A 24,827-nucleotide genomic window follows, 5' to 3' on the forward strand; every position below is an offset into this window, starting at 1 on the left:
ATTTCTAAATGAAATACAATGTAGATAAAATGAAAAATCTTCTAGTCTGTGAAAAATAAAAAATTCCCCCTTGAAATACTACTGAATTCCTTGTACAGTTGACCTTGCTTGAATGATTACTGCATTGCTGCTGCAGTTAGACATACCCAAGAAAAGCCTTTTTAAAGAATATGTCACAGGATTGGCTGAAAATTATCAAATTCATCTCTATTGTGCATCAGTGCTGAAACTTTAGCCTTGAAAAATGCATTGGAAAGATTAACATCTCTATAAATAATGTTAATTGTGATTAAGAATTATTATAAAGAAATTCTAGGAGTGTGCTTATTTTGCGGGGGGTTTTCTTTCCACTTTGTTTTTTACTGTTTGTTTGGGTTGGGTTTTTTAGTTTTAGTGGTTTTTTTTTTTTAAGTTTTTTATTTACAATTTATTTCCCTTTTTGCAGAGAAGATTGAGACTTACATGCTATCTTTAGAAATTTCTAAGGGTAGAAGTGTTCAGCCTTGAAGGTCATGTTTTAAAATGGGAAAGTCTGTTTTTCCTGGCACCATCCTTGACACAGCCCTTTTTTGATAACTGCCCCTGTGATAACTTGAGAAGTGTTTGTAGAAGCTGTGAGAATTGAAGACCTTTTTTCTTAGCTCTGTATTTTGGGGATATTCTTGTGCTTTTGGGCTAATAAAGGTGAAGGCAGTCCTGTGGAGTTGAGATGCAGAGAAATGAAAAAAACAAAAATAAAAAAAAGGTTAAAAATACCCCAAATGTTAGTTTTGTGCTGAGCACTCTATTTTCCAGAACTAAATATCCCAAGAAACTCCCCTGAGACAAGCTGATGCAGTAAAGCTGAGCTGCACTTGATTGCAGTCAGTAACAGCATAAAATCTTATTTTAACTGGCTTTGCACAAAAGCAACGCTGGGTGCATGCTAATCACACTGTGCTGCACTGATCTCCAAACAAAGAAATGTTTTGTTGGTTTCCCATAAAGAACGGGCAGAAACCAGATTACCTGGATCTTTTGGAGCTGATTAGGGTGTGGAGGCTTGATGAAAGTGGGATGATTGCAGTTAAGGGCTGCCAGCTTGCGACGCTGTCAATGAGCTCAAAAGCAGCTCTAAAACTTTGGGGTTTTTTGGTTTTGTTTTCTTTTTCTTTGTATCACTGTTTTGGTAGGCTGCAAAAGACCCCACAATTTAAAAAGTAATTTTTTTTGGGTGTTTTTAGGTGACCAACTCAGGGTCATCAAACCCCAAACCCAACACCTGTCCATGGGAAGGCTTGGAAAGGAGAGCAGGCTCTTTGGATTGCCCTCCAGCCTGGAGCAACTGGATCTTCAGCACTGGCCACAGCCAGACACATCTGCACCTGCACAGTGTTGAGTTTTGGGGCTTTTTTTTTCCATCAGGTTGCATTTTAGTTCAGGCCCTGAAACAAAAATCCACGCTATGGATGAAAATGTCCCAGGGCTCAAGGATTGGATCCGGCTGCTCTATTCCCCTTGTAGATGGGATGCATTTATGTCCCACCTCATCCTGAGCTTCAAATTTAGTTTCCTCCAAAAAAAAAAACCCCTAAATCACAAGCACAAAAACTGTATTAAACAAGACAAAAGGGCAAAAAGGTGGAGTTCATTGGGAGCTGCACTTCAGAACCACAGAGCTGCCCTCAATTAATTGTACTGATTTTTTTTTAAATGCACATATGTAGCTGACCTTAACCTGTGTGCACAGCGTTTAAATTGTTGGCTAACTAGGGAGATCACTGTTATTTTTGTTATAATCAAACATTTAGAAGCACTTAGCTAGCAGATGTTTTAGTCCAAGAAAGGGCTAAGCAGGGTCAAGTGATCACTTTAAGTACTTCTTCCACTGGAGAGCATTAATGACATAAATGTGAATTTGAACATGACAGAAATACTGTTGGCTTCCTCCTGTCATGCTTTCCTCTGCTTTTTGAGGTGTGGTTTTTCTAGGTGTGGTTTCTCGAGGCATGATTGTCTTGTTCCTGGTGACAATCAAAGGTTCCAAACCAGGGGTGCTAACAAAGAGCTAAAACCTCATGAAAAACATCCTTGGCAGTGAGGGAAGTGCAGCATCACTGATGGCTCAAGTTTGCTAACACAGAATGTGAATTCATTTCATGCTGTAGTTTTATCCTAATTAATTGTAAGAGGCAGGCCCAGTTCTGCTGAGAAGAAGGTTTCTCAATCTGTCTCTCTTGTGTTTCAGCTGGAACGCCAAAATTTTTAAATGTGACCTTTTTCTGCATAAAAGGAAACAAGGAACTTAAATTTCTTCCGGCTATTAAAGAAATCAGGATGAAATTAAGTGGCAAGCAAAAACAGCATCATGTATATACGTACAGTGAATGTCTGTGTAGGAAGTAAGGAGCTGAAATGCCTTACAATGTATCTCTTAAGCAAAGAACAAACCCCAAACTGTCCTCATTCAGTACCAAGAAATACCATTTTCGGTTTGTTTTGCTGGCATTTCAAAAAAATTAATCCACTAAATACCCACTGGGTGCACTGGAAGATACACCAGTGAATAATTCATTAGCTGAGGCCTCTGTTAGGGCTGCTGTCCTTTGTTAAACAAGTGCTTGCCTCTGGCAAAATATTGAAGAAGTGGATGGGCTTTACAGTTTACACTGGTGTAGCTTTATGGATTGAGACATTCTTAGATCCCTTCCCCGAAAAAATTCCTCCAGATCAAGGCTTGTCAAAGAAAAAGAAGAAATCCCTTCCAAACTTTTGATTTACTATTGATCTGGATGGGTTTTCTAAAAAATTATTACATTAAATATGCAACCCGATAATTATTATTAGACAAAATATAACATACCCTGTGTGAAAGATGAGAAACTAAATTATTACTTTCTGTTGCCTTTCCTTCTTCTTCAGGAGCCTTCCAGAAGCCTGCATGTTTTAAAGGGAACATCACTGTTCATGGCATAGGAAGAAGAGAAATTATTTTTCAGTTGCTATTATTCAATAATTTTAAGTTAGCAGTGGTGGCTGTGTTTTTTTTTTTTTGTTTTGTTGTTGTTTTGATTTGCTTTGGTTTTTAAAATTCCTTTTGGTTTTAAAAAGGTATTTTTTTCCTTTTTTTCTCTTTTTTAATTTGAGGGCCAGAGAAATCTTGTCTCTTTATATAATAAATTCCCTGGCATTGATATTTTTCTGCTCCATGATCTATTTTGTTAATCTGGTGTAACTAATTCTGAAAAAGAGTGAAAATAGCTAAGAAATGTGTTTAAAATTCATCTTCATGTAACCTTCAAGAAGGACGGCAGGCTGTTGCTGAACAGAAAGCTGCTGGTATAATTTCTGATTAAATGAGAGAAGGGCTAAGCACCATGGCAGTGTTCTCCATCATTTCCTGAGAGTTTGGGTGAAAATCTTCACATTTCTGGTTTTGAAGTAGTTCCATCAAGTCTTAAATCCAGCCACTTCCAAGCACAAAGACAGTGACTCTACTTTGAGCAGCAAAATGTCATTGCAGGGAGTCTGCTGCTATTAATTAAAATCCTTACTACCGAGTCACTGTTTATTCAAAAGGCAGTTTTAATAATGTTGTGAAGTGGAAGTGTTGCAAGTTTTAAATTTTTTTAAAACTAAATTGTTGGAAAGTAAAGGGCATTAGTCTGAACCATGTATAAATGATAACGTAGATTTCCCTTGTTCTGAGTGACAAATTTTCCAAAGCTTTTTTTTCCTGTGTCTAAACATTACCAAAGTACCAAAACTTTATGGAATATTAGTGTTTCCCAGCAAAATGGTGCAGTGCAGGCAAGTTTCAGGATTAACTTTCTGGCACAGATCAATAAGAGAATGCAGAAATGGTGTGATTACAGAAGCTGAAAAGCTGGCCAACTGCTTTGAATAATTAATTCTTGCTTGATGCTGGAAATTTTTCTCATTTCACTTTACAAAGAGAGATTTTTGTTGGATTTTAATTTCTAAGGCTGGAGGATTATATAAATAATTTAATGAATTTTCTCATACACAAAACGCTGTTCTGCATCCAATTTCTAGAGATGGATGTGCAGTGTCACATCAACCATAACCATGAAAATAATTTAAAAAGCACCTTCTTTATTTATGGTTTATTTTATTTTAGAAGATGGCAGAAAACACAAAGAAGAAATTGGTACTTGCACTTCTACTTTAAAAAATGCTTCAAAGAAGCATAAACCAAAGGATTTGGAATACAGTTCTCTTTATTTTCTTTGTGGATCATATTCACAGAGTAGTCTTTCCCCTCCCACCCTTTAGTTTCATAATCATATTGTTTAATATGGCAAAGTAAATGTTTTTGTATTTTGATTTTCCCTATTTGTGTTTTCTGAGACAGGAGGAGAAGAATGGTCAGTCAATAAGGAGAAATCATGATATTGGAAAGAACAATGTGATTTAATTGTTGTTAATTCACGGGCATTAAAATTCTGATACATTGTGAAATAGAAGATAATGATAGAGAACACGACGCTAACAGTATTCTCTCATGAACAGAAAACAGCACAGGCTTTAATCCAGTTATTAAGCTGCTTTTCAAAGTTTTTATTCAAGCACCTAGCTAGCTTAGTTGAAAATAAGAAAACATCCTGACATTTGACATTATAAAAGGAAATGGAGTCATTAGCTGTAAAAATAAATACAATTCGTGTCTTTTTGTCCATTTGTGCCCACTTCTCAGGTAATCATACACATTTCATACGGTTTTCACACCTGCTTACATTAGAGCTAATTCTCTTTTTTTTTACACGCTTATTCTTTTTTTTCCCATACAAACGCATTTTCACCGAACTGTCCAATCAGCTGTTACAATAGCGTTGCATATGGACACACAGACCTAATTCTAGCCTGATCCCCAGTTAGACTACCGAGCTCCTGGTGGGGCATCACGGCGGGTGTGAGCCCACGCCCTGTGACTCCACACGCGGGATTCGCCACCCCGAGCACGCGGCGTCTCACAAGTGACAAAAAACCAGCGGTTTTGGTAAAATTTGGCCATGGCGGTCAGCTCGGCGTCCCTCCGGACGCCCTGACCCCTCGCTGCCCTCCTCGTGCTGCCAGGCCAGGGGGAGGCCCCTGGGTGCGGGGTGCAGAGCCTGCTCGGCCACCCTCCCGGGGCTGCGCTGGGCTTTGGGGGACGCTGGAAGCGGGGCAGGGTCGGGGATGCTACGCCCGGACCGTGGCCAGCCCGGGGAAGGTGTGGACACAGAAGGCAAAAAGCAAGAGCAAGCCCGAGATTGCTGTGATTTAGGACCTGACCAGCCATCTCCAGAGCGTTGCAGAGTTGGTGAAAGGCTGAGCTTGGCCTTTCCAGCAGTGCCTTTGGTCTAGCAGTGAGGGCACTTCAGCCAGCCCCACGAGTGGGTTGGATGTGTACGTTATTATTTAATTTTTTTTTTTTTTTTAATGCAGGCAAAATATAATCCCCATTCCTGCAAAAAAAATAAAAAAAAAAAAATAAAAAAAAAAAGATGGTGTGTCTGGGTGAAACCCTCTGGGGGGTTTCTTTGGAGAGGTACAAAAAAAAAAAAAATTTCATGAGGGTCTCTTCACCTCTGTGCAATAAGAAAACCATGCAGCCTCCTCCAGATGTAGCAGATCTTTGGGGAGGGTAGAGCCAGCTACGTAAGGCTCCCATCTTTACAGCAACTCTGGATCTAGCTGTGGTAATCACTTGGATATTCTCTACAGCTTTTCCCACCCCACAACCTCCCTGTCCAAACTGCAGAAGAAAAACTGTGGAATAATTTGCATTTTTTCAAATTTTCTGAAGGTTGGATGAAGGAATGACATGTATTCTTCTTGATCATGGTCCACTCTTGCATACCCTTTTCCTTGTTGGGTATTTAACATTTCTATTTCCATTTCCATTGCTTTTCTCCAAAGGTTTCAGAGAAGGCTCTGAATGGCCAGAGAAAATGTGTGAAATGGGCATGGATTTAAAAATGGCTGTTCAAGAAAGGTTGCATGATTTTAGGGACTCGATCTGTAGTAAGTCTCTATTTATAGCTAAGGGATACCGTTTTGAGAAAATCCAATTCCTTGTGGATTAAAAAAAAAGGAGGGGGTTTGGCACTGAGATTGCTCCATCAGTAAAGTATGAACAGATAAACACAGAGGATGCAAATATCCCCAGATGGATGGAAATTTGCTTCTGAGTTCAGTGGGAATGAACTCCAATAAAATACACCTTACGCTACAGCCCCTTTCCATACCTTGTCCCTGGCTTGCTCACAGAGTCTTAAAAATGGACCACAACCACTCTGGGAAAGAGATTTATTTACTCACATCCATGGGAAAATAGCTACACCAAACCATCCATGAAAGCATACAGGTTGTGTCCTAGTTGGATAAATACCACTATACCTCGTTTAAATTATGGAAAGAGTGGGCAGCTATAAAACTTGGTGTAAATACAAATGTTGGTCCTCTGAGTTCTTCGTAGTCAGCAAGAGTAGAGTAGGAAAAAGAGTTCTCCATTTTTAAGTGGTAGAACCAATACTGGATAGAGAACATCAAAAAATGCTGAATAGATTACCCGAGACCAAGATATTTTTAATCAGTGGCCTCTCTGCCTTTTTTTTTTTTTTAATTATTATTATTTTTTTTGATATCCAGCTTGAGACACCATGAGTGGAGTAAATTTTCAGAAAGCCTCGAGCACCTGCTCTCTGAAAAACTGGTTGCATTAAGGTAGCTGAAGATGAGCACCAAGAATTGCTGCATCCAAAGTGAGCTTGCATTAGAAATCCCAAATTCCCTCAAACTGGTACTTAGGGAGGACCTAGTGCTTTAGGCAGCTCTGAAAATCCTAGGCACCATGCACAGTGCGTGTTTTTCTCTGACACTGGCAGATTTAGGTAAACATCTTCCACCTAGACCACTGCAGATTTAGTGAAAAGAAGTATTTCAATAGTTTTATTTTCTCTTAACTCTAAGGAGGACTAACTAAATAATTCAGGGCTAGTGATACTATATTATCTCACTGATAGTTTAAAAAACAGATGTATTTTTTAGATACAAATAAGATGTAAGGAAATTAAGTGTTTTTTCCTTTTTCTCTTCTAAAACTTAATGGCTGGTTTCAGATTTTGTCTAATAGTCTAAGACTTCACAATTTAAAATATTTTTTTTCTAATTTTTGTTTCTTGTGATGTGTAAGTAGCTAAGAAATATTAAATACTGTAATGTTCTTTAATTAAGACAATAACATTTCAAAGGCTAATGTAAAATCAAGCTGCTAAAGTTTACAATTTCTCTGTCCAGCAGTTCATTTATACAACTGCCCTGAGTAGATGCTATTATGCTGCTTAGCAAATGGCCTTTAAGAGTTTAAAAATAGCTCAGTAAAGCTACTCAAAGGTAATACAACACTTTTCAGGCATCTTTAATTGGAGAGAAGAAGAAAAGAAGAGTTTTTTCATCAGTTAATTATTCACTCAATGATTTATACACAACGAAAACACAATTGAAATGTTCAGGAGAACTAATTGTGCTTCTTCCTATGCATGGGACCATGAGCTTATTTTTCAGAAAGGCAAGGTTTGAAATCGTAAAACCAGTCCTATTTTTGTGGACCATTTTAGCTGCTTTTGTTAAACTCTCTGTTGTTCCCATGTGAACCAGTGAAAACAGTTATTTGCTAACATATATTGTTGTGAGATTTCTTTCCGAAACCCCACTGATCCCCTTTAACAAAAAGATTGTTTTATTTTAAAATTCCTATCATAATCAATTTGCAGTGTTTCTCAAACTGGTACAAATATGTAAAATCTGTGCTTTTAAAAGCTTCTGCTTTGAGTAGCCTTACACTCCATAATTGTGCCCTAGCAATTGTCAAGCTCTATTGCATGCCCCATTCACGAAAATTATAATCTTTTTGGGATGACATAGCTTAAAGAATTTGAATCTAAAAAGTTCCTTACCTAGAGCTCCCCTTAAATTATATTAATTTAAAATATCTATGGAATGATATTCTCACAAAAAAAAAAAAAATCAAGAAAGCAAAACACTAAAACAAAACAAAACCCAAAACCAAACCAACGGGTTTGGAGGAGGGAGTGTCTACGAAAATGACTCTTTACAGTAAGTAAAAGAGGTTTATCACAGTTTTGGCAGCTTGCATGAGTTCACACCAAAAAAAAAAAAAAACCCCAAAAAACCCCAAAAACCCAAAAGAAAACAACAACAACAAAAAGACATCTGTCACACTTAAAAAAAAAAAAAAAAAACCCCAAAAAACTTTCACGCTCTGGGCGTACCCTCTCAGTTGTAGGCCCTGAAGCAGTAGACCCCGTAGAGCTTGTGCTTCTTGTCGGGGAAGCCGACGAAGCGCACGGCGGCCTCGCTGGGGCTGCAGCGCTTGCGCGGCCGCGAGATGGGGTAGCGCACGCTGCCGTCCGCCAGCCAGCCCGCGTCGCAGCGGTCGTAGCCCAGCAGCTTCCAGGCCGCGAAGATCTGCCCCACCTTGGCGATCTGGGAGCCGTCCTTCAGGCAGGCCTGCACGGCCTCGTCGTACGTCAGCTTGGTGGGGTGGATCAGGTAGTAGAAGCGGCCTGGGGAGAAAGGGGGAGAGGCGGGGTTGTTAGCGGTGTGCGGAGGTTGGGTGTCGGCGGTGCTGGAGGGGTTTTGCAGGCTTAAATCTTGACAATCTTAAAGCAAAGAATCGCACAGAATCACAGAATTCCAGGTTGGAAGAGACCTTCAAGATCATCGAGTCCAACCACAGAATTCCAAATTGGAAGAGACCTTCAAGATCATTGGGTCCAACCACAGAATTCCAAATTGGAAGAGACCTTCAAGATCATCGAGTCCAACCACAGAATTCCAAATTGGAAGAGACCTTCAAGATCATTGGGTCCAACCACAGAATGACCAGGTTGGAAGAGACCTTCAAGATCATCAAATCCAACCGCAGAATTCCAAATTGGAAGAGACCTTCAAGATCATTGAGTCCAACCACAGAATGACCAGGTTGGAAGAGACCTTCAAGATCATCAAATCCAACCACAGAATTCCAAATTGGAAGAGACCTTCAGATCACCGAGTCCAACCACCAGGTTGGAAGAGACCTTCAAGATCATCGAGTCCAACCACCAAGTTGGAAGAGACCTTCAAGATCATGGAGTCCAACCCAGTCCCAACATCTCACCTAAACCCTGGCACCCAGTGCCACATCCAGGCTTTGTTAAACACATCCAGGGATGGGGACTCCACCACCTCCCCGGGCAGCCATTGCAGAACTTTATCACCCTTTCTGTAAAAATGGTTCCTATTATCCAACCTATATTTCCATTGGAGAACCTTGAGACTGTCTTCTCTGGTCCTGTCAGTGCTGCCTGGAGAAAGAGACCAACCCCACCTGAGCACAGCTTCCTTTCAGGTGATTCTGTGACCTCAATGGTGTTGCCTAAAGAGTTTTACTTCTTATGCTATTTCATACACTTTTCATACATCCACAGCTCTGTATACCAGTTATACAGCTCCTAGTATTTTTCCTACCCTTTCTCCAAGATTTTAGAGTAATAAGCTGACCTTTTAGCACATTCCTGAAATACTTTTTGGTCTTATTGTCAAGCAGAGAACCTATAAGAAGACATAACAGGAATTGGGGCATTGAAACCCTTGCACCAACCCAAGGGGCAACTGAATCTCCTATTGGATGTATCTCTTAGATATCCTAATTAATTAACCTTATGAAAACTGTACAAATTGAATACCATTGTGCTCATAGCCCATGACTATGGATACACCTGGAAGCTTCCAATAAGGAACTTCTTTTTTATCTTACCATTTTAATACTGTGGCAAGGCTTTTTTTCTGCTTCGATTTCAGGCAACAACACAATAACGCTGACTTTCGAGGAGAAATGGAGATGTTATGTTGAAGGATCATGTGAAACCGTGGTTAATTTGGGTCTGTGCCAGCTGGATGTTGTGTTGTTGAAAATACTGTGATTTTTTGATATGGTGAATTGATAAGTGTCAGGAGGAAAAAATCTATCTTACCCAAGAAACAGCAGAGGTACAGAAAAAAGACTATTTGAACAAAAAAACCCCAACCAACCAACCAAAAAAGAAAAAAATCTAACCCCCAAAAAACCCCCCAAACCCCCCCAAAACTAAAGGCAATGCTATATTTATTTCTTCTAATATCAATCTGCCTGCTCCTGGAGAGGAGAGTTAGGTGAAAAAAAGGAATTTTTTCGTTATTCTTCTGGGCACCTTCTAATTCCAGAGCACACTCTTTGCTGATTAATTAAGAATTAATTACTCCAAGATAATATCCACTTTCTGTCTCACAAAAATCAGGTAGATACACAAATATGCCTAGTATGATAGGTAGATACACATACTATGGTAGATACACATACTATGCCTAGTATGAGACTGCTTTCTTGGTAAAGAAAAAGTAGTAAATTAAGAGTCATGTCAGCTTCATATTCCTGCAAAAATCAAACAGGATTTTTTTTCCTAAATGAAGGAAAGTCAGGTCAGATCGCAATATAAAAGTAATTGAATTAACCCTGTCTAAAGGTTGGAAATTGGATATCAAGACAAGAACATTTTTAAAAAGGAATTTACATTGCAGCTGTGGTGGAAAAGAGACTTTTTTTAAAAAAAATTCATTGATGTCAGAGACAATATCTGCAGAATTTCCATAACTCCGAAATTCCAAAATTTCCATAATTTCCAAAACTCTTGAGAAGAGGCAATCATCCCTCTGTGGAACACTTTTTAAAACTCTGTTTTGGCAAGTAGATAGCGTTCACACTTGCTGCTGAAGGGAATGTTTACTAAATGGAATCCTGTTACTATACTCTCTTAAGAAGTTTCCCCAAAGCAAACAGGATTTCTGATTTAGGGGAACAGGGGTTTGGACTGATAGGGTTTAGTAAACTTCACCTAGTTTGTGAGTTCCTCTTCACACCATATGTCAGTGGAATGTAATTTCCTAGGGATTTGCAGTAAGGTCAGGCTTTTGACATATGACATCAATAATAAAATACTCCTATACTCTGCTCCTCCCTCAAACAAGAGAAATTTAATAGTAAATGCCACGGGGGTGCTATGTGTATCCAGAATGTCTGATTACATAAAATCCCATTAATAAACTCTGTGCAGATTTGCAGTTTTTCCCCCGATATTAGTTGGGAAGGGTTCCTGACTGTTCAGTCTCAGAACTTGTTGATGTGGAAGGATAGGGAAGAATTTTCTGTCTCTCTCTCATTAATGCCCGATTTGACTCCTCACACCAAACCCATGGGGCAAAGGGTTTGTGCAAACCTGCCCAAACCCCATCTATAACAGCTATTTTGAGATTTTTGTGTGTAACAGAACAGCTGTAAGAGGAAAACTCCAGCCACTGGCCTACACACCCTTGTGACTGTGGAAGTTTTAGGGATGAATCACACTCGGAGATTTCCTCAAACTTAGTGCTCAATTGAGAGGCTTATTAGTAAGTTTCTGTTATTTAAAAATAAAAAAAAAAAAAAAAAGGAGAGAGATATTTAAGACCTGGTAAATATTTTGACATCCAGTGATCCTCTCAAATAACTGATTTTGAATTAAATATGTGAGGAAAAAAAAAATATTTAAACACACCAATACCAGTAATGACTCCAGTGAGTCAGAAGCAACCACTGCTAATAAAGGGTGTGTGATTTTATTTTGGGTTCAATTTCTCTTTTTGGCACAGTTGCTACATGCTCCCAGTGATAAAATGCTCTGACATAGTCAAATGAGCAGTCAGCATTATTCAGACAGGACTTTTGACAGCTTTCTCCCATTTAAATGTGACAATTGCTTGTCACACACGCTGCTGTAATAAACAGGTGGCTCACAGCTGTGTTTTTAACATGCTCTCTAAAATGTATTCCTCGTGTTCTTAATTTTGTTAAAACAAGATTTTTACTTGATTCTCTTAGAGCTGATGAAAGATCAATTATGCACCATGGTTCTGTGGAAAAAGTATATAATAAAATGCATGTTATTGAGGGGAAAGTGTGATGCAAGCTGTACTTGTACTTTGTTTTATTTTCTTCAAAAAGGTTTAATTATAGAGGATCTGATAAATACATTTACATTTAGCTCTTTCAGCACTTTTCAGTGCAAGAGATTCTCAGGGATTTTCCTTAAAAAAAACCCCCAAAAACAAACAACTGTTGTCCTTCAGAAGACCTTTGAAAATAGATAAGGAATAACCACTCAGCTCTTCCATTATACATTCCTCGCTTTATGGCTATTAGGCTCAGTGGGGAAGATTGCAACAAAAGGATTTATCTGCATTTATTTCCTCAAATTGATCATCTGGAGAAATTGCACGGGGGAGGAATATCCTCATTCCTTGGGACAAGGAAAGGAGAGAAATTGGGGTGATCTTCAGCCCTGGAAAACCTTTGGATCACCTCAGCTCTTCTAAAGATGACATGGACTGAAGTGGTTTCCATTGAGCAGGACAAGTGAAGGAGAAAATGGCTGTGAGAGAGCAAAGCTGAGCCCTCAGGCACCAGGAAATTCCAATGTGGAATCTTCAAATTTAAGTTAGATCCTCCCCACTCGTGTACATTCATTTTCAATAGTCTTTATCAGCACAAGGAATGTAAACACAGATTGGGAAGCATATTGCCATCCAGTGCAGGCAGAAAATGTTTTGTTATTTCAAAATATTTTGATGGATTTCTCAGACAGCATCAGGCTGTGTTACTCTTTGCTTTGTTTTATGAAACACATCACTATATATACTCACATATATATATATATTTATACATATATATACACATCACTATATGTATATACTGGTAGATTGCTGGTACTATTAGATATAAGGGCTATGAAATTATTTCATGTTCTTGGGTGCAAAACATGAACAAATCTTGTATGAACCAACAGAAACATTTCAGTATAAATCAGCTACATGGGCAGAAAAAAATGTATGTCGTATATGCCTTATTCTATGAAAAGTCATCATGGAGGATAATTTCATAAAGTAACAAGATTATTTGATATTGCAGCTTTGCTCAAACTATTTCCTTGTGCAGATAACAGAAAAGCATGTAAATGTTTTTATTAATGGTACAATGCCTTCATATTTAACCATTATTTTTTGTGTAACCGGGTCATTGCAGTTAGGATCCAGTAATTCCACAGGGAAAACACTGAACCTGGATTTGAATTCACTGCACTGATGATTGCATTTTAATTTTTTTACCCAAATGGCTAAGTATCATGGCTTTTACCATCCTTCTTCAGGTAAAAAACAAGCTTTGCATGTATTTCAGACCAAGATTTTTTGCTTTTAGAGCTGAATTATTTGAAATGGATCCTTTTTTTTTTAAATAATCTCTGAGATCATAATATATTTGGGGGAATTTTTTCCCCACAGAGAAACCATTTAGAAGGTGTCTAAACCTGACTCTTTTTTTATAGAAACTCCCACAACTTATTTTTTTTTAAATTCTCCTTATCCTTCCCTGCTCCTGTGGCCCTTGGAATTCTCCCATCTGCATTACATAACCTTGAAGGCCCCTCTGTTTCCTACTATCAGGAGACTCCAGCAGCCACTGGGAATGCACTGTGTCCCAACAACCTCTCATTTTCCTTGCCTCTTCCTGAGCCTGAGAGAGTCAATATTGGGTTTTGCAGTAATAGGGGTTTGTTGTTTTTGTTGGGTTTTTTTCCTCTTTTCGTGTTTTTTTTCCTTTCTTTTTTTTTTTTTTTTCTTCCAGGTTTTGGTGTTTTGTTTCTGGTGGGTTTTTTTGTTTTGTTTTTTTTTGTTTTGTTTTTTTGTTTGTTTGTTTGTTTTGTTGGTTTTTTTGTTTGTTTGTTTGTTTTTTTACACACTTTATCCAAAATGCTGTGCTGGAAACAGGGAGCTGGCAGAGTGGCTGGAGTTAATTGTGGTTATGGAGGTGAGCCTGGGACAGGGAGCAGTGGAGAACACAGCAGGGACATGTGAGGAAAATGCAATCTGGTGAATTAAGGGAGTGGAAGCTGAGAGAAGCAGAAATCTGGATTTTCAGCTGATGTCGTGAGTGACATTTGACACTGAATTGTGGGAATATCTATCTATATCTATATCTATATTTATATCTATATCTATATCTATATCTATATCTATATCTATATCTATATCTATATCTATATCTATATCTATATCTATATCTATATCTATATCTATACCATCTATATCTATCTATATCATCTATATCTGTCTATATCTACCTATATCTATCTATATATCTATATCTATAATCTATATCTTATCTAATCTGTATCTATATATCTATATATCTATATATCTATATAACTATATATCTATATACTCATATATCTATATACCTATATGTCATCTATATATCTATATCTATCTAAACTTTCTCTTTCTCTCTTTTTCTAATATTTATCTTAGTCAGTAGTTATTATTCTTTCTTTTCCCCAGAAATTATGCATTTTGTTCCTTAAAGGGCGCTGCTCAGCACCTGCTGTGTAAAAGGGTGATGATCACTGAGCAGTAGTCACAAGGTTTTACTCTGCAAGGGTCAGAAAAAAGTGCAGCTATCACATTTCAGTTATTTTTGTTTGATTATTTAATACCCTGGTGATATTTCTATAGCACAGGGTTAAATCTGCATAGAAAAGATGAGTTCATACAGGATTTCAGCTCGGATAAATAAAGCAAGAAAAATTGAGCCAGCTTTTAATGGGATGATAAAGAAATCAGCCAAACTTTTGTTTCAGATCACTTTGAACCAAATGTAATACTGTTGGCTTAGAGGATCTGTTTGGGTTTTTCTGTTGTATTTTTTTGGGGGGGGAGGGTAATCTTGTGTTTATTTTTTTTTTCTTTTGTGGTGAGTTTTTTAGGCCTTTTCTTTGTTTTGTTTTTATTTTTAATTTTTGTTTTGGGAGGGTACTTTTTTGTTTGTTTTGGTTCTTTTTTTTTTTTTTTTTTGATGGGTCTTTTTCTGTGGAGGGTGGTGCAGACTTAGCACTGGAGCACATCTTCTGAAACCAAGGCTTATGTTTATTTTTTGCTGTGCTGTAGGACAAAGCTGCTTCACTGTGGCTAAGCAATCTGTGCATAAATGTAAAAAGGCCACACTCCATGGTCTGAGTGGGCTGCAAGCCAAGCCTGTACAGAGTTGTGTAGGAATTATCCACAAGTTGGATGCTGTAGAGGATTGGATGCATTCACAGCAATGCTTTCTAAATCTTTTCCTGACACTAGGTAAACCTGAAATGATAGCAAGCTGAGATTGGGTCCTTTAATTTCATTTCATACCTAAAAAAAATATATCAGCTAATAGCAAAAAAAAAGGCTCGCAGTTGCTAAAGTAAGGTTTACAGAAGTCCAGCCTCAGAGCAAAAATGATCAGTGGCTTCGCAGCATACTAAGATTAGAAATCTAAATTATGAATAAATCTAGAAATAGGTCTGCTGATAAGGAACTATTAGTCATATTAGACCTGGTCCATGAGCAGGAGCTGCTGAACAATGCAGAATAGGTGCAGTGATGATCAAAATTTTATTTTGCTGACAGATTTCAGCAATAGGAACAGAATTATTGACTTCAACAGGAAACCTTAATTAACGAACTGCAGGTTCGAAGCTGAACTGAATTAAACTGATCACACACCAGCATTAAAAGGATGTGTAGAAATTTTAATGGGGTATGTATAAAGGTGTTATAGGTAAAAGTTAAGTTAAGTTAAAATAGGATATAGTTCAATTATATTGTATTAATTATGTTATATTATTTATATTATGTTAAAAGGGGGGGGCTTATAAGAATATGCTAGAAGGGTCCAGGGTTTGGTGAAACAGGGCTCTGATGGGGCAAGGCAAGGTGGAAGAGAGATTGGATGAAACATCTGACCAATCATTCGAAGCCCTGAAGAAACGATTGGTCCAGAATGAACGGCGGTAAAGACCAATGAGAAGCCTGGAAATGGACCAATCATCATGAGGATCCAAAGTGCACCAATCCTGGACTCGAGGGGGACTATAAATGTGGGGAATTTGTTTGGGTCAGGTTTTTTCTTCTTTTGGGGTGTTTATTGTTTGGGAGAACCCAGTGCACTTGGGGTGAGTGCACTGTTTTCGTTTTTGGCTCGCTGTCTGGGTGCCTGGGCTTATCCTGGGCACTCTGTTTCTTGTAGCTATTTTAATACACGAGAAACTCTTTCTCTGGAGAAAGTTTGGCCTCGTTCGTATCCATAACAAAGGGTATGTATAAATTTTCAAGGAGTGAAAGGGGAGACATTAGAAAATCCTGCCAGTACAAGTCCTGAGTTGTAAAAACTACCTATGTGACCCTGTGGCAAACACGACTTTACTCTGCGCGCGTACCCTTGAAAACTCAACAATTATTTTATTACTCTTGGTTACTTCATTCCTGGCATCTTCCAGGTTTAACACAAGCTTTGACAAACCAAACACCCCTTTCTGCCCCTGAAGCACCTTGCCTAAGCACAGCCGTTTACTGGGGGGAGGGCAAAGGAAACGCTCTCACCGTTGAAGTTGGACGTGAAGCAGAAGACGTCGTAGCGGCTCTTGTCCTTGTCCCAGAACCCGTAATTCCTGACGCCGGGCACGGTGTTCCTGCCCCCGCAGGGCTCCCTGGGCTTGGTGATGGGGTACTGCACGGAGCCGTCGCTGAGCCAGCCCGCGTTGCACCAGTCCAGCCCCGACCTCCAGGCATCGTAGAGCTGGTCAAAGGAGGCCATGACCGCGTCCTGCTCCGCGCACGCCCGCTGCGCCTCGTGGAAGTTCAGGTTGTACCGCCCCAGCCGCGGGGAGTAGGGGAACACCACACCTGGGGCAGGGGCAGAGAGAGAGTTATCAGGCATAAGCTTTAAAGAATGTAGGGATTTTATAGGAGCTGGGGTTTTAGTTAGAGGTAAGATTTATTGTGTGGGAATTGACAAAATTGGAGGGTTTTGGGAAAACCGCAAGATGCAGGCTTCAGATACAGCAGAACTGTGATTGGAGCTAAGCAGCAGCCATGAGATTGGTCGGCAGAAAAATTATTTAAACTGTAGAAAAGCAAGGGCAAATAGAGCAATGGTGCACAAGAATTAACACTTGTCTGGAATAACTCCCTAAGCTACAGAAAAGTTTATCTAGCAAGATACTAGGAAGGTTGAAGCTTAATAATGGAGCTGTGTGCGTTGTGTTTGAAGGCTCACAAGCAGGTATTGCATTTGAAATAAGCCAGCATTGTTTAACCAAAGGTACCTGTGCTCATAGTGGTTGGATAGAACTCCTGTCAATACAGAATATATATCTGTATATATACTATACAGACATAAATACTGTCAGTGTGCTTTTGCTTTATGTGATTGATCAAGAAGCTTATAAAGTGAGGTGTAACTTAAGCCACTGGAATGGCCTGCTGCCTGGGATGTGAGCTGCTGGCATCTTCCCATTGCCATAGCCATGTAATGAGAGTGATGCTGGAAAATCAAACAACTCAAGGCACATTCTACAGCAGCCCCATCTCGTTCGTGTCTGTAAATAGCCCCCCTTGCTGGCGTCATATTGGAGTTAATCAAAATAAACGGGTAGGCCTTGATGAAGTTAAGAGTTAGTAGTTGACTAATAATTGATTGCTTGACAACACAATGTTTGGTTAGCTGGGTTTATAATGAAGAATATAGAAACTGATAAAAGCTTCTGGGAACGTAAGACAATTGTATCCTCCTCTGCTCTGAAGCCAATTGAAGATGAGGAATGAGAGTTCTACCAAGAGTTCATTTGTCATATTTGCATTGAAAAGGTAGAAAGGTCAGAATGAGGATGACTTCATTTACCTCCTCAATTTGGGACCCCTCCCCATGAAAGGGACCACCGACCCATTTCAAAGAACAAACTCCGCATACTTAATGGCTTTTGAACTAATTACCATACGAAGTGAGGAATGGGATGTACCAAAGTGATGACTATGCATTTGTATTTTGGGTCTTGAATACTTGTATAGATAAGAGGACTCTGTAATGACCTGTAAATTACAGTGTGTATTTGGGAGCTATTTCACAATAAACACATACTTTCTAACTTTAAACTGTTAGAGAGTGTTTGTCCATCACAGTTGGATATCGGTACTAGATCAATATCCATATTTTTAATAAATCGAGACGGCAGGGAGAAGGGGAACAGCTTTGGCAGCCACCTGGAGGAGGAGTAAATGGGAAGTAAATGTTGGATCCGTGATGTGTGGCAGTGTCCATTTTTTCTGGGGGGGGGAAACGCCCCATTGGCAGCACAGCAGCTCTGGTTTTGGGAAGAGGTGTCACTGTCATATTTTCTGAAAAATCCCTTTGCCCAAGATTCTTCTCCTGGGAAGCTGAGAAGCCTCAGAAAAAAAATGAAACTAATAATTATCTGATTCGCTTCTCCTGTGTTTGGCTGCTTTGGAATGTGGTTGGAGATTGTTTATCCAACATGTGGTTGTTTGATTGGTTTAATGTAAATTGTTTTGACTTAATGACCAGTCACCGACAGCTGTGTCAGGACTCTGGAAGCAGTCATGAGTTTTCATGATTGTTTTTTGTAACCTTCTTGTAAACTTTCTTTATCTTTAGTACAGTTTTAGTATAATATAATATAATATAATATAATATAATATAATATAATATAATATAATATAATATAATATAATTAATATAATTAATATATAATATAGTAATAAATTTGCCTTCTAAGAACATGGAGTCACATTCATAATCCCTCCTTTGTCCTGGGGACCCAGCAAATACCACAAAGAGGTTAGGGACTGCTGCTGTATCTCTTCAGCTGTGCCAAGGAAAGTTTGGGTTAGATGTTAGAAAGAAATTCTTCACTGAAAGAGGGATTGGTCACTGGAATGGGCTGCCCAGGGAGGTAGTGGAGTCACCATCCCTGGATTGGCTTGAAAAAGATTGGATGTGGCACTGGGTGCCAGGGTTTAGTTGATGAGGAGATGTTGGGTCATGGGTTGGACTAGATGGTCTTAAGGGTCTTTTCCAACCTAGTTCATCCTGTGAATTCTGTAATTTTGTGGTTGATTCAGTGATTCTGTGCTGCCTTGCCTAACAGGATCATCTCCCCTCATCCCCTTCCCAATGGGAATCCTGCCAGGCCTGCATGCTGCTCCCACCTGCGCCTTGCTGTCATCAAGGTGGTCTCAGTGCCCTCCTCTCACAGTGCTTAAGGAGGACCAGAGCTAGCTGGAATTATGCAACTACACATTTTTCATGGAAAATTTCCATTTATCCATTGCAAAGTCAATTTCTCATTTTAAAAAGAGTCAATTAAACCCTAGCATAGCTTTACTTTTTTAATTTGTTTGGTTTTTTTGGGGGGGGATGTTTTTCTTTGCTTATTTTAATTTTGTTTGTTTGGATGGTTGTTTCTTTGTTTTGGTTTTTTTTTTTTTTTTAGTTTTTTGGGGGTTTTTTTTGTTTGTTTGTTTGGGTTTTTTTGGTTTTTTTGGTTTTTTGTTTTGGTGGTTTTTTTTTTTTTTTTTTTTTTTTTTTTTGGTGTATGTTTTTGTTTGTTGCTTCGTTGGTTTGGTGGGATTTTTTTAGTGTGGGATGGGAGTAGGGAGTTCCTGGAAGCTATTTAGAAAGAAGGAATTGCTGAATGAATCACTGAATTTCTATGAATTATTTCTTTTGACTCATAGACATTAAGATGAAATGTTTTGATCAACACAAAAGATCGTTGTGTTCTTTGCATGAGCCCTTGCCAAGATATCCTGAGAAGTTCGGGACAGTTGCTTTTTGTGGGTTTTTTTAGGTGGCTTTTTTTTTTTTTTTCTAATTTTTTAAAACTTCACATTATTCCAGGAATAATGTCTGCCTTAACAACAGTGTTTCAAGGCTAATCTGGTAGGAGGCTCAATTTTAGCATCCTAAGGTTTTAAGGCTATGGGGAAATGAAATCGGTGAAGGTGTGTGGGAGACTTTTCTGCTGTTTTTTGGCCGTTTGCCGCCACTCAGGGAGGGAGAGCTCCTCTTAGAGGACAGGTTTGCCCTGGCACAGATGGTGGCGCAGCCCATGTGTGACACCCCCTTCCCTGTGTGCCCCTACAGCAGTGATGGCTCACCCTGAGACGGGGTCACTGTGCAGGGAGCATGGCCCTGCCACATGCTCTGTGTCCCCCAGGGGACAAGGACACAGCCTTGTCCCCAAGGTGCTCATCCCTGCCCAGACAGGGTCAGCAGAGAGACCTCACCACAGAGGACATCCAAAAAGGGCTGGGAAATGTGGGAACACTTCCAGTGTGATGGTGTTCACAGGGGTCTTATGTTGAGGGAAGAGACGAGGATCTGACTCCATGCTTCAGAAGGCTTGGTTTATTATTTTATGGTATATATTGCATTGAAGCTATACTAAAAGAATAGAAGAAAAGGTTTCACCTGAAGGCTGGCTAAGCTAAGAACAGAAAGGAATGATAACAAAGGTTTGTGGCTCGGCTCTCTGTCCGAGCCAGCTGACTGTGATTGGCCATTAATTACAAACAACCACATGGGACCAATCCCAGATGCACCTGTTGCATTCCACAGCAGCAGATAACCATTGTTTGCATTTTGTTCCTGAGGCCTCTCAGCTTCTCAGGAGAAAAAATCCTAAGGAAAGGATTTTTCATAAAATATGTCTGAGACACCTCCAGGATGGTTTCGAAAGTGACATCTAATCACAGTCACTGCCCTAACCTGACACTTTTTTTTTTTTTTTAATTCTTGTTTTATGGAAAATATCAGAATGTAACATTGTTCTTTGGAGCATGAAAGACATTTCAGAAAGCACTGAAGAACCACCTCCCCATGTGGGTTTGATAAGGCAGAAAAGAGAGACCTGAAACAAAAGTTTGGATCAGACCACCCTAATCTTTGGCAGGCCTTGGAAACTTAACCCAGACCTAAGTTTTACAGTTGGCTTTAGCCCAGTCTCATAATAAGCTGAAATAAAGTGGTATTAGAGAAGATCCAGCTCAGAATGTTTATCCTCAGACATCTCTGTTGAACTAAGTGCTGTAGGACTCAGGGGGACTGAAGACAAGATAGCACATGAGCCAAAAACTTTGCACTGGTATAAATATCCACCTTCCTTTTTGCTTTTTTTCCTGCTGTTGGATCCTCTTGCCTATAACAATTTCTTTGTCCTGAGGGCAGTGCAGAATAGGATGGAGAAGTTACCCAGTGGTCGAGCAAGGCAGTCATCTTTTGATGAAACCACTCTTCTTTCAGAACATTCTAACCCATTTCTGTATCTGTTCTGCCAGTTTCCTAAAACCCCCTTGCTTCCTCTTCTCTCCCTCACCCTTCTGTCGTCCAAGTGTTATTTTTGTTTAACAAAATCTTTGCTATTACTAAACCTCAGTGACTTGGTCCAAGAAAATAAAGCATGCAAATGTAAACTTGGCAGGGTAATAATAAACAGCATTTTACTCTGCTTCATCAATTACCTAGAGAGTCTGCTTCAGTTCTTTCCTTTTGTAAATCCTTTGTTAAAGGGCTTTTCTGTTATGTGATGTTCTGAGCTGCAGTGTATGAATGTAATGTAATACAATGTGTGTTAAATTCGACTTCATAAACAAGACACTGAAGAGGTTTCCTATTTTTCAGCATCTCTGTTTTTCCTTCATCATATCTTTGTTAAAATAAAAAAAATCCATTCTTTGTCAATGGATATAAATATCACTGGGTATAATAAAAATTTAGCAAATTCAATTGGAATCCAAGCCTTTTTACTTTATTACAAATCTAATACTTATTATTTTTTTCAGAACTACATTTCCCCAGACAACACACTCCTTTTCCAGTACATGTGTTTGATTTGCATATACATTAAAAAAACACCCTAGAAGTAGGAAAGATCAAGATATAAACTTACATACTTCTAAAAACTGAGCAGCAACTAGTTGATAACTATTCAAACAGATTTGATTCCGTAAGGTTTCCAAAATCACTTTTCAAAAGGGGGTAAACTGTGTTATGTAAATGTGTTACAAATCTGAGGTTGACAATTTGGGACATAATGTTTTTATAACATAAATATGCACTAAACTGTAATATTAGCTTTGGGCTATATTGGAGCAGACTGCATAGAAGCTGATTTTTTGTTGGAGTTCATCTGCAGTACAAGCCTGCAACTGATTAGCATTAATTTCACCCTGCAGCTGGGGGTGGCCAGGTCTGATTTTGCTGAGGAAAATGTACTGGGTTTGTGCTTTGTGCAGCTTTGAATTACCTTGCAATTTTTGTTAAAGTTTTTTTTTTTTTTTTTTTCCCATCACTTCCCTATCAAACCTTGCTGAAATTCACAGTGAGAGCTCAGCATTCATCTCCCCTTCCTTTTGCATTTTAGCAGTGCTGATCTTCAGTTAATGGCAGGGCATCTTCCTCAGTCCTGCTGGACCTAACAAACCCACCAAAGTATAATCCATCCCATCTGTTCCTGAATGGACAAAAAGCTGTCCTGAGGCTCCTTGCTGTTCCCAAGGCGCAGCCTGAGCCTCAGTTTCTGACTCCAGCCCCTAGACAAAACACCCGCTCCCAAACCTTAACAAATTCAGCTTAAAAAAAAGGGAGGGAGGCAAAAACCTTCCAGCCTCACAAGGTTAAAATCTGGTTACTTTGTGGGAAGGCAGAGCCGAGCAGCCTTAGCTTGACCTTGGTCATTCCAATCCCTACCCATGTGGAGGCTGGGTGGGGATATCAATTTCCATCGTAAGGAGTCATGGTGTGGCTGCTCTCCCAAATCCTCGGTTCTCTGGAAAAGGTTCTGCCCCCAGGGGAGGACCTCTCTGCTCCCAAAAGAGGCAGGGAGAGCCTGAGACGCGTCAGCTCAGCAGAGAATGAGTCTGTCGGTGAGAAATGAGGGGATGCGTGCACCTGCGACCAAGCAACTGCAGTTTGGGAAATGAATCCTGTAATGGAAATTGGGATTTCCACCAAAAATGGACGTATTATATATCCTCCTCACAGCCACACCAGTATTTTGATGGATTTCTCATTCAAGTGAGCAAATGTACAACTCTTTTCCACTTGCTGTGCTTTTCTGGGAGTGTATTTGTCTTATTTGTATTTCAGAGTCTTATATGTACCCCTTACATGAACGCCTAAAATTGAGTGCAAGCAAATTCACTTCACACACACCATCAGTGCAAGGAGCTGGAGCACTTATCCAGGACAACAAGGTGAGGAAATAACCTCAGAAAGTTCAACCCCTGTAATGATTTGTGTGTATTAATTAAGCCAGCTACACACACAATTAGCAGTTTCAAGAGTATTGACATGTAGAAACAGAATAACACAAATTTCTGTTGATTCATATGGGGGAAAAAAACCAGCCAGTAAAGAAATAGGATTTCTTAATTTTTAGCTCAAACTGAAAAATTATTTTTCTCACAGCCAGTGCAAACATGGGGCAACAGTAGAGTTTGCTATTTACTGTATTGTAGGGCACAGTTTTGTACTGGCAGGTTCATACACTCAAGGGCAAAACTTTCCTTGCTGGATTCCTAAAATTCCATAAAAACTGGTGACCCCCCTCATTTTCACAGTGTCCACCTCCATTTTCTTGCCTGTCGGAACTTTCAGATATCTGATCATCTGGCCACTGGCTGTCAATCTCAGGCATCAATGTCCCTAAAAATGAAACTCAACCATGAAATATTGTCCCTCCAGCATCCCATAACTGTCAGTGGGGTTGCTTGCTTCTAACCAATAAAAACATATAAAACACACTGGTCTGGCCCAGGGCAGATTATTCCCTTGTATTTCTACAGACTTTTTATAAAATCTGGGGACCGTTGCCTTTCTCTGCTCTTCCTGGCTTAATTACTCCAAATATTTTTCACACTTTGCTTTTGACACTTTACTTCTAAAATTTCTGCCAATTTTTTTACTTTTTTGTTTCACCTGAATGATTCAAGGACCATTTCTTGGAGCATGTGCAACCACAGCTCCATCTACAAAGCCCTGTCACAGAAGGAATTACATTGCTCTGCCATGAGTTACTCTTGACAACCCCTCTCTGGTTTTTGTTCCAGGCACCCACAAAAAGTGTGTCCTATAAAATCAGCTTTTCAGAGAGTGGGACAGATCGTCACACAGAGGATATTAGAAATATGTGGGTTTTTTTGGTGTGTGTATGGATGGAACAGCAACACACAGAGGAAACAAATATGACATTATTAGGCTAAATCTGATTTCTCCTGCTCTTGAGAGCATGGAGTTGATTTCGTGTTGGTTTCAACTCTGAACTCCCCATTTCTTACATCCAGCTGAAGACCAAATGAACAGATTAAAAAATTATTGTTTTGGCAGTTTGAAAAAATTTGTTTATATGAAGCTTATGGATTTGCTTGAGTCATTTTGAACTAAAGAGTCTGGTTTTGAAAGATGTGCCTGGTTTTTTGTATTTTTTTTCTTTCTTGGATCTAAAGGCCAACATACATCAGAGCAAGAACATGAATGCTGGTGGTTTTTGGTTCTTGGGGAGCCACATGAAGAGTTAGCTTCTATCTAGAAGCTGCTTTTCTACAGAGGCTTTTAATGATTTTACCCAGGTCTTCAAATTCCCAGTAGCGTTGATGTAAAAGTTAATTATTTCATAGCCTGTTTTGCAAACTTACTGTGTTCAACTCTCATCTTCCTTTGAAGAGAGATACTATTAAAAATAATTTTATTTTTAAAAAATTATATAATTATTTTAAAAATTTATTTAATTATTAAAAAATAATTTAATTTGGTAAAATCCCACCTCTGGCTGTTTAGCATTGTCCCACTTTCTCTGGTTCTCCTGCAGGGAGGGCACACAAAA

The 24,827-nt window shown here is 39.2% G+C and overlaps 1 protein-coding gene across 1 annotated transcript in view; it reads right to left on the bottom strand.

The window, feature by feature from the left end:
* Window positions 1-5,719: 5,719 nt before the first annotated feature.
* HAPLN1 (hyaluronan and proteoglycan link protein 1) overlaps window positions 5,720-24,827 on the bottom strand; it is a 36,310-nt gene continuing 17,202 nt past the window's right edge. Inside the window, exons 3-4 of the mRNA XM_063179986.1 lie at window positions 16,528-16,830; window positions 5,720-8,570 (exon numbers count right to left, since the gene is read on the bottom strand). Coding sequence (XP_063036056.1) covers window positions 8,281-8,570; window positions 16,528-16,830 — 593 coding nt within the window. The 3' untranslated portion in view covers window positions 5,720-8,280. The remainder of the gene's footprint in view (window positions 8,571-16,527; window positions 16,831-24,827) is intronic.

Source organism: Melospiza melodia, chromosome Z, assembly GCF_035770615.1.
Source record: "Melospiza melodia melodia isolate bMelMel2 chromosome Z, bMelMel2.pri, whole genome shotgun sequence".
Classification (NCBI taxonomy): Eukaryota; Metazoa; Chordata; class Aves; order Passeriformes; family Passerellidae; genus Melospiza; species Melospiza melodia.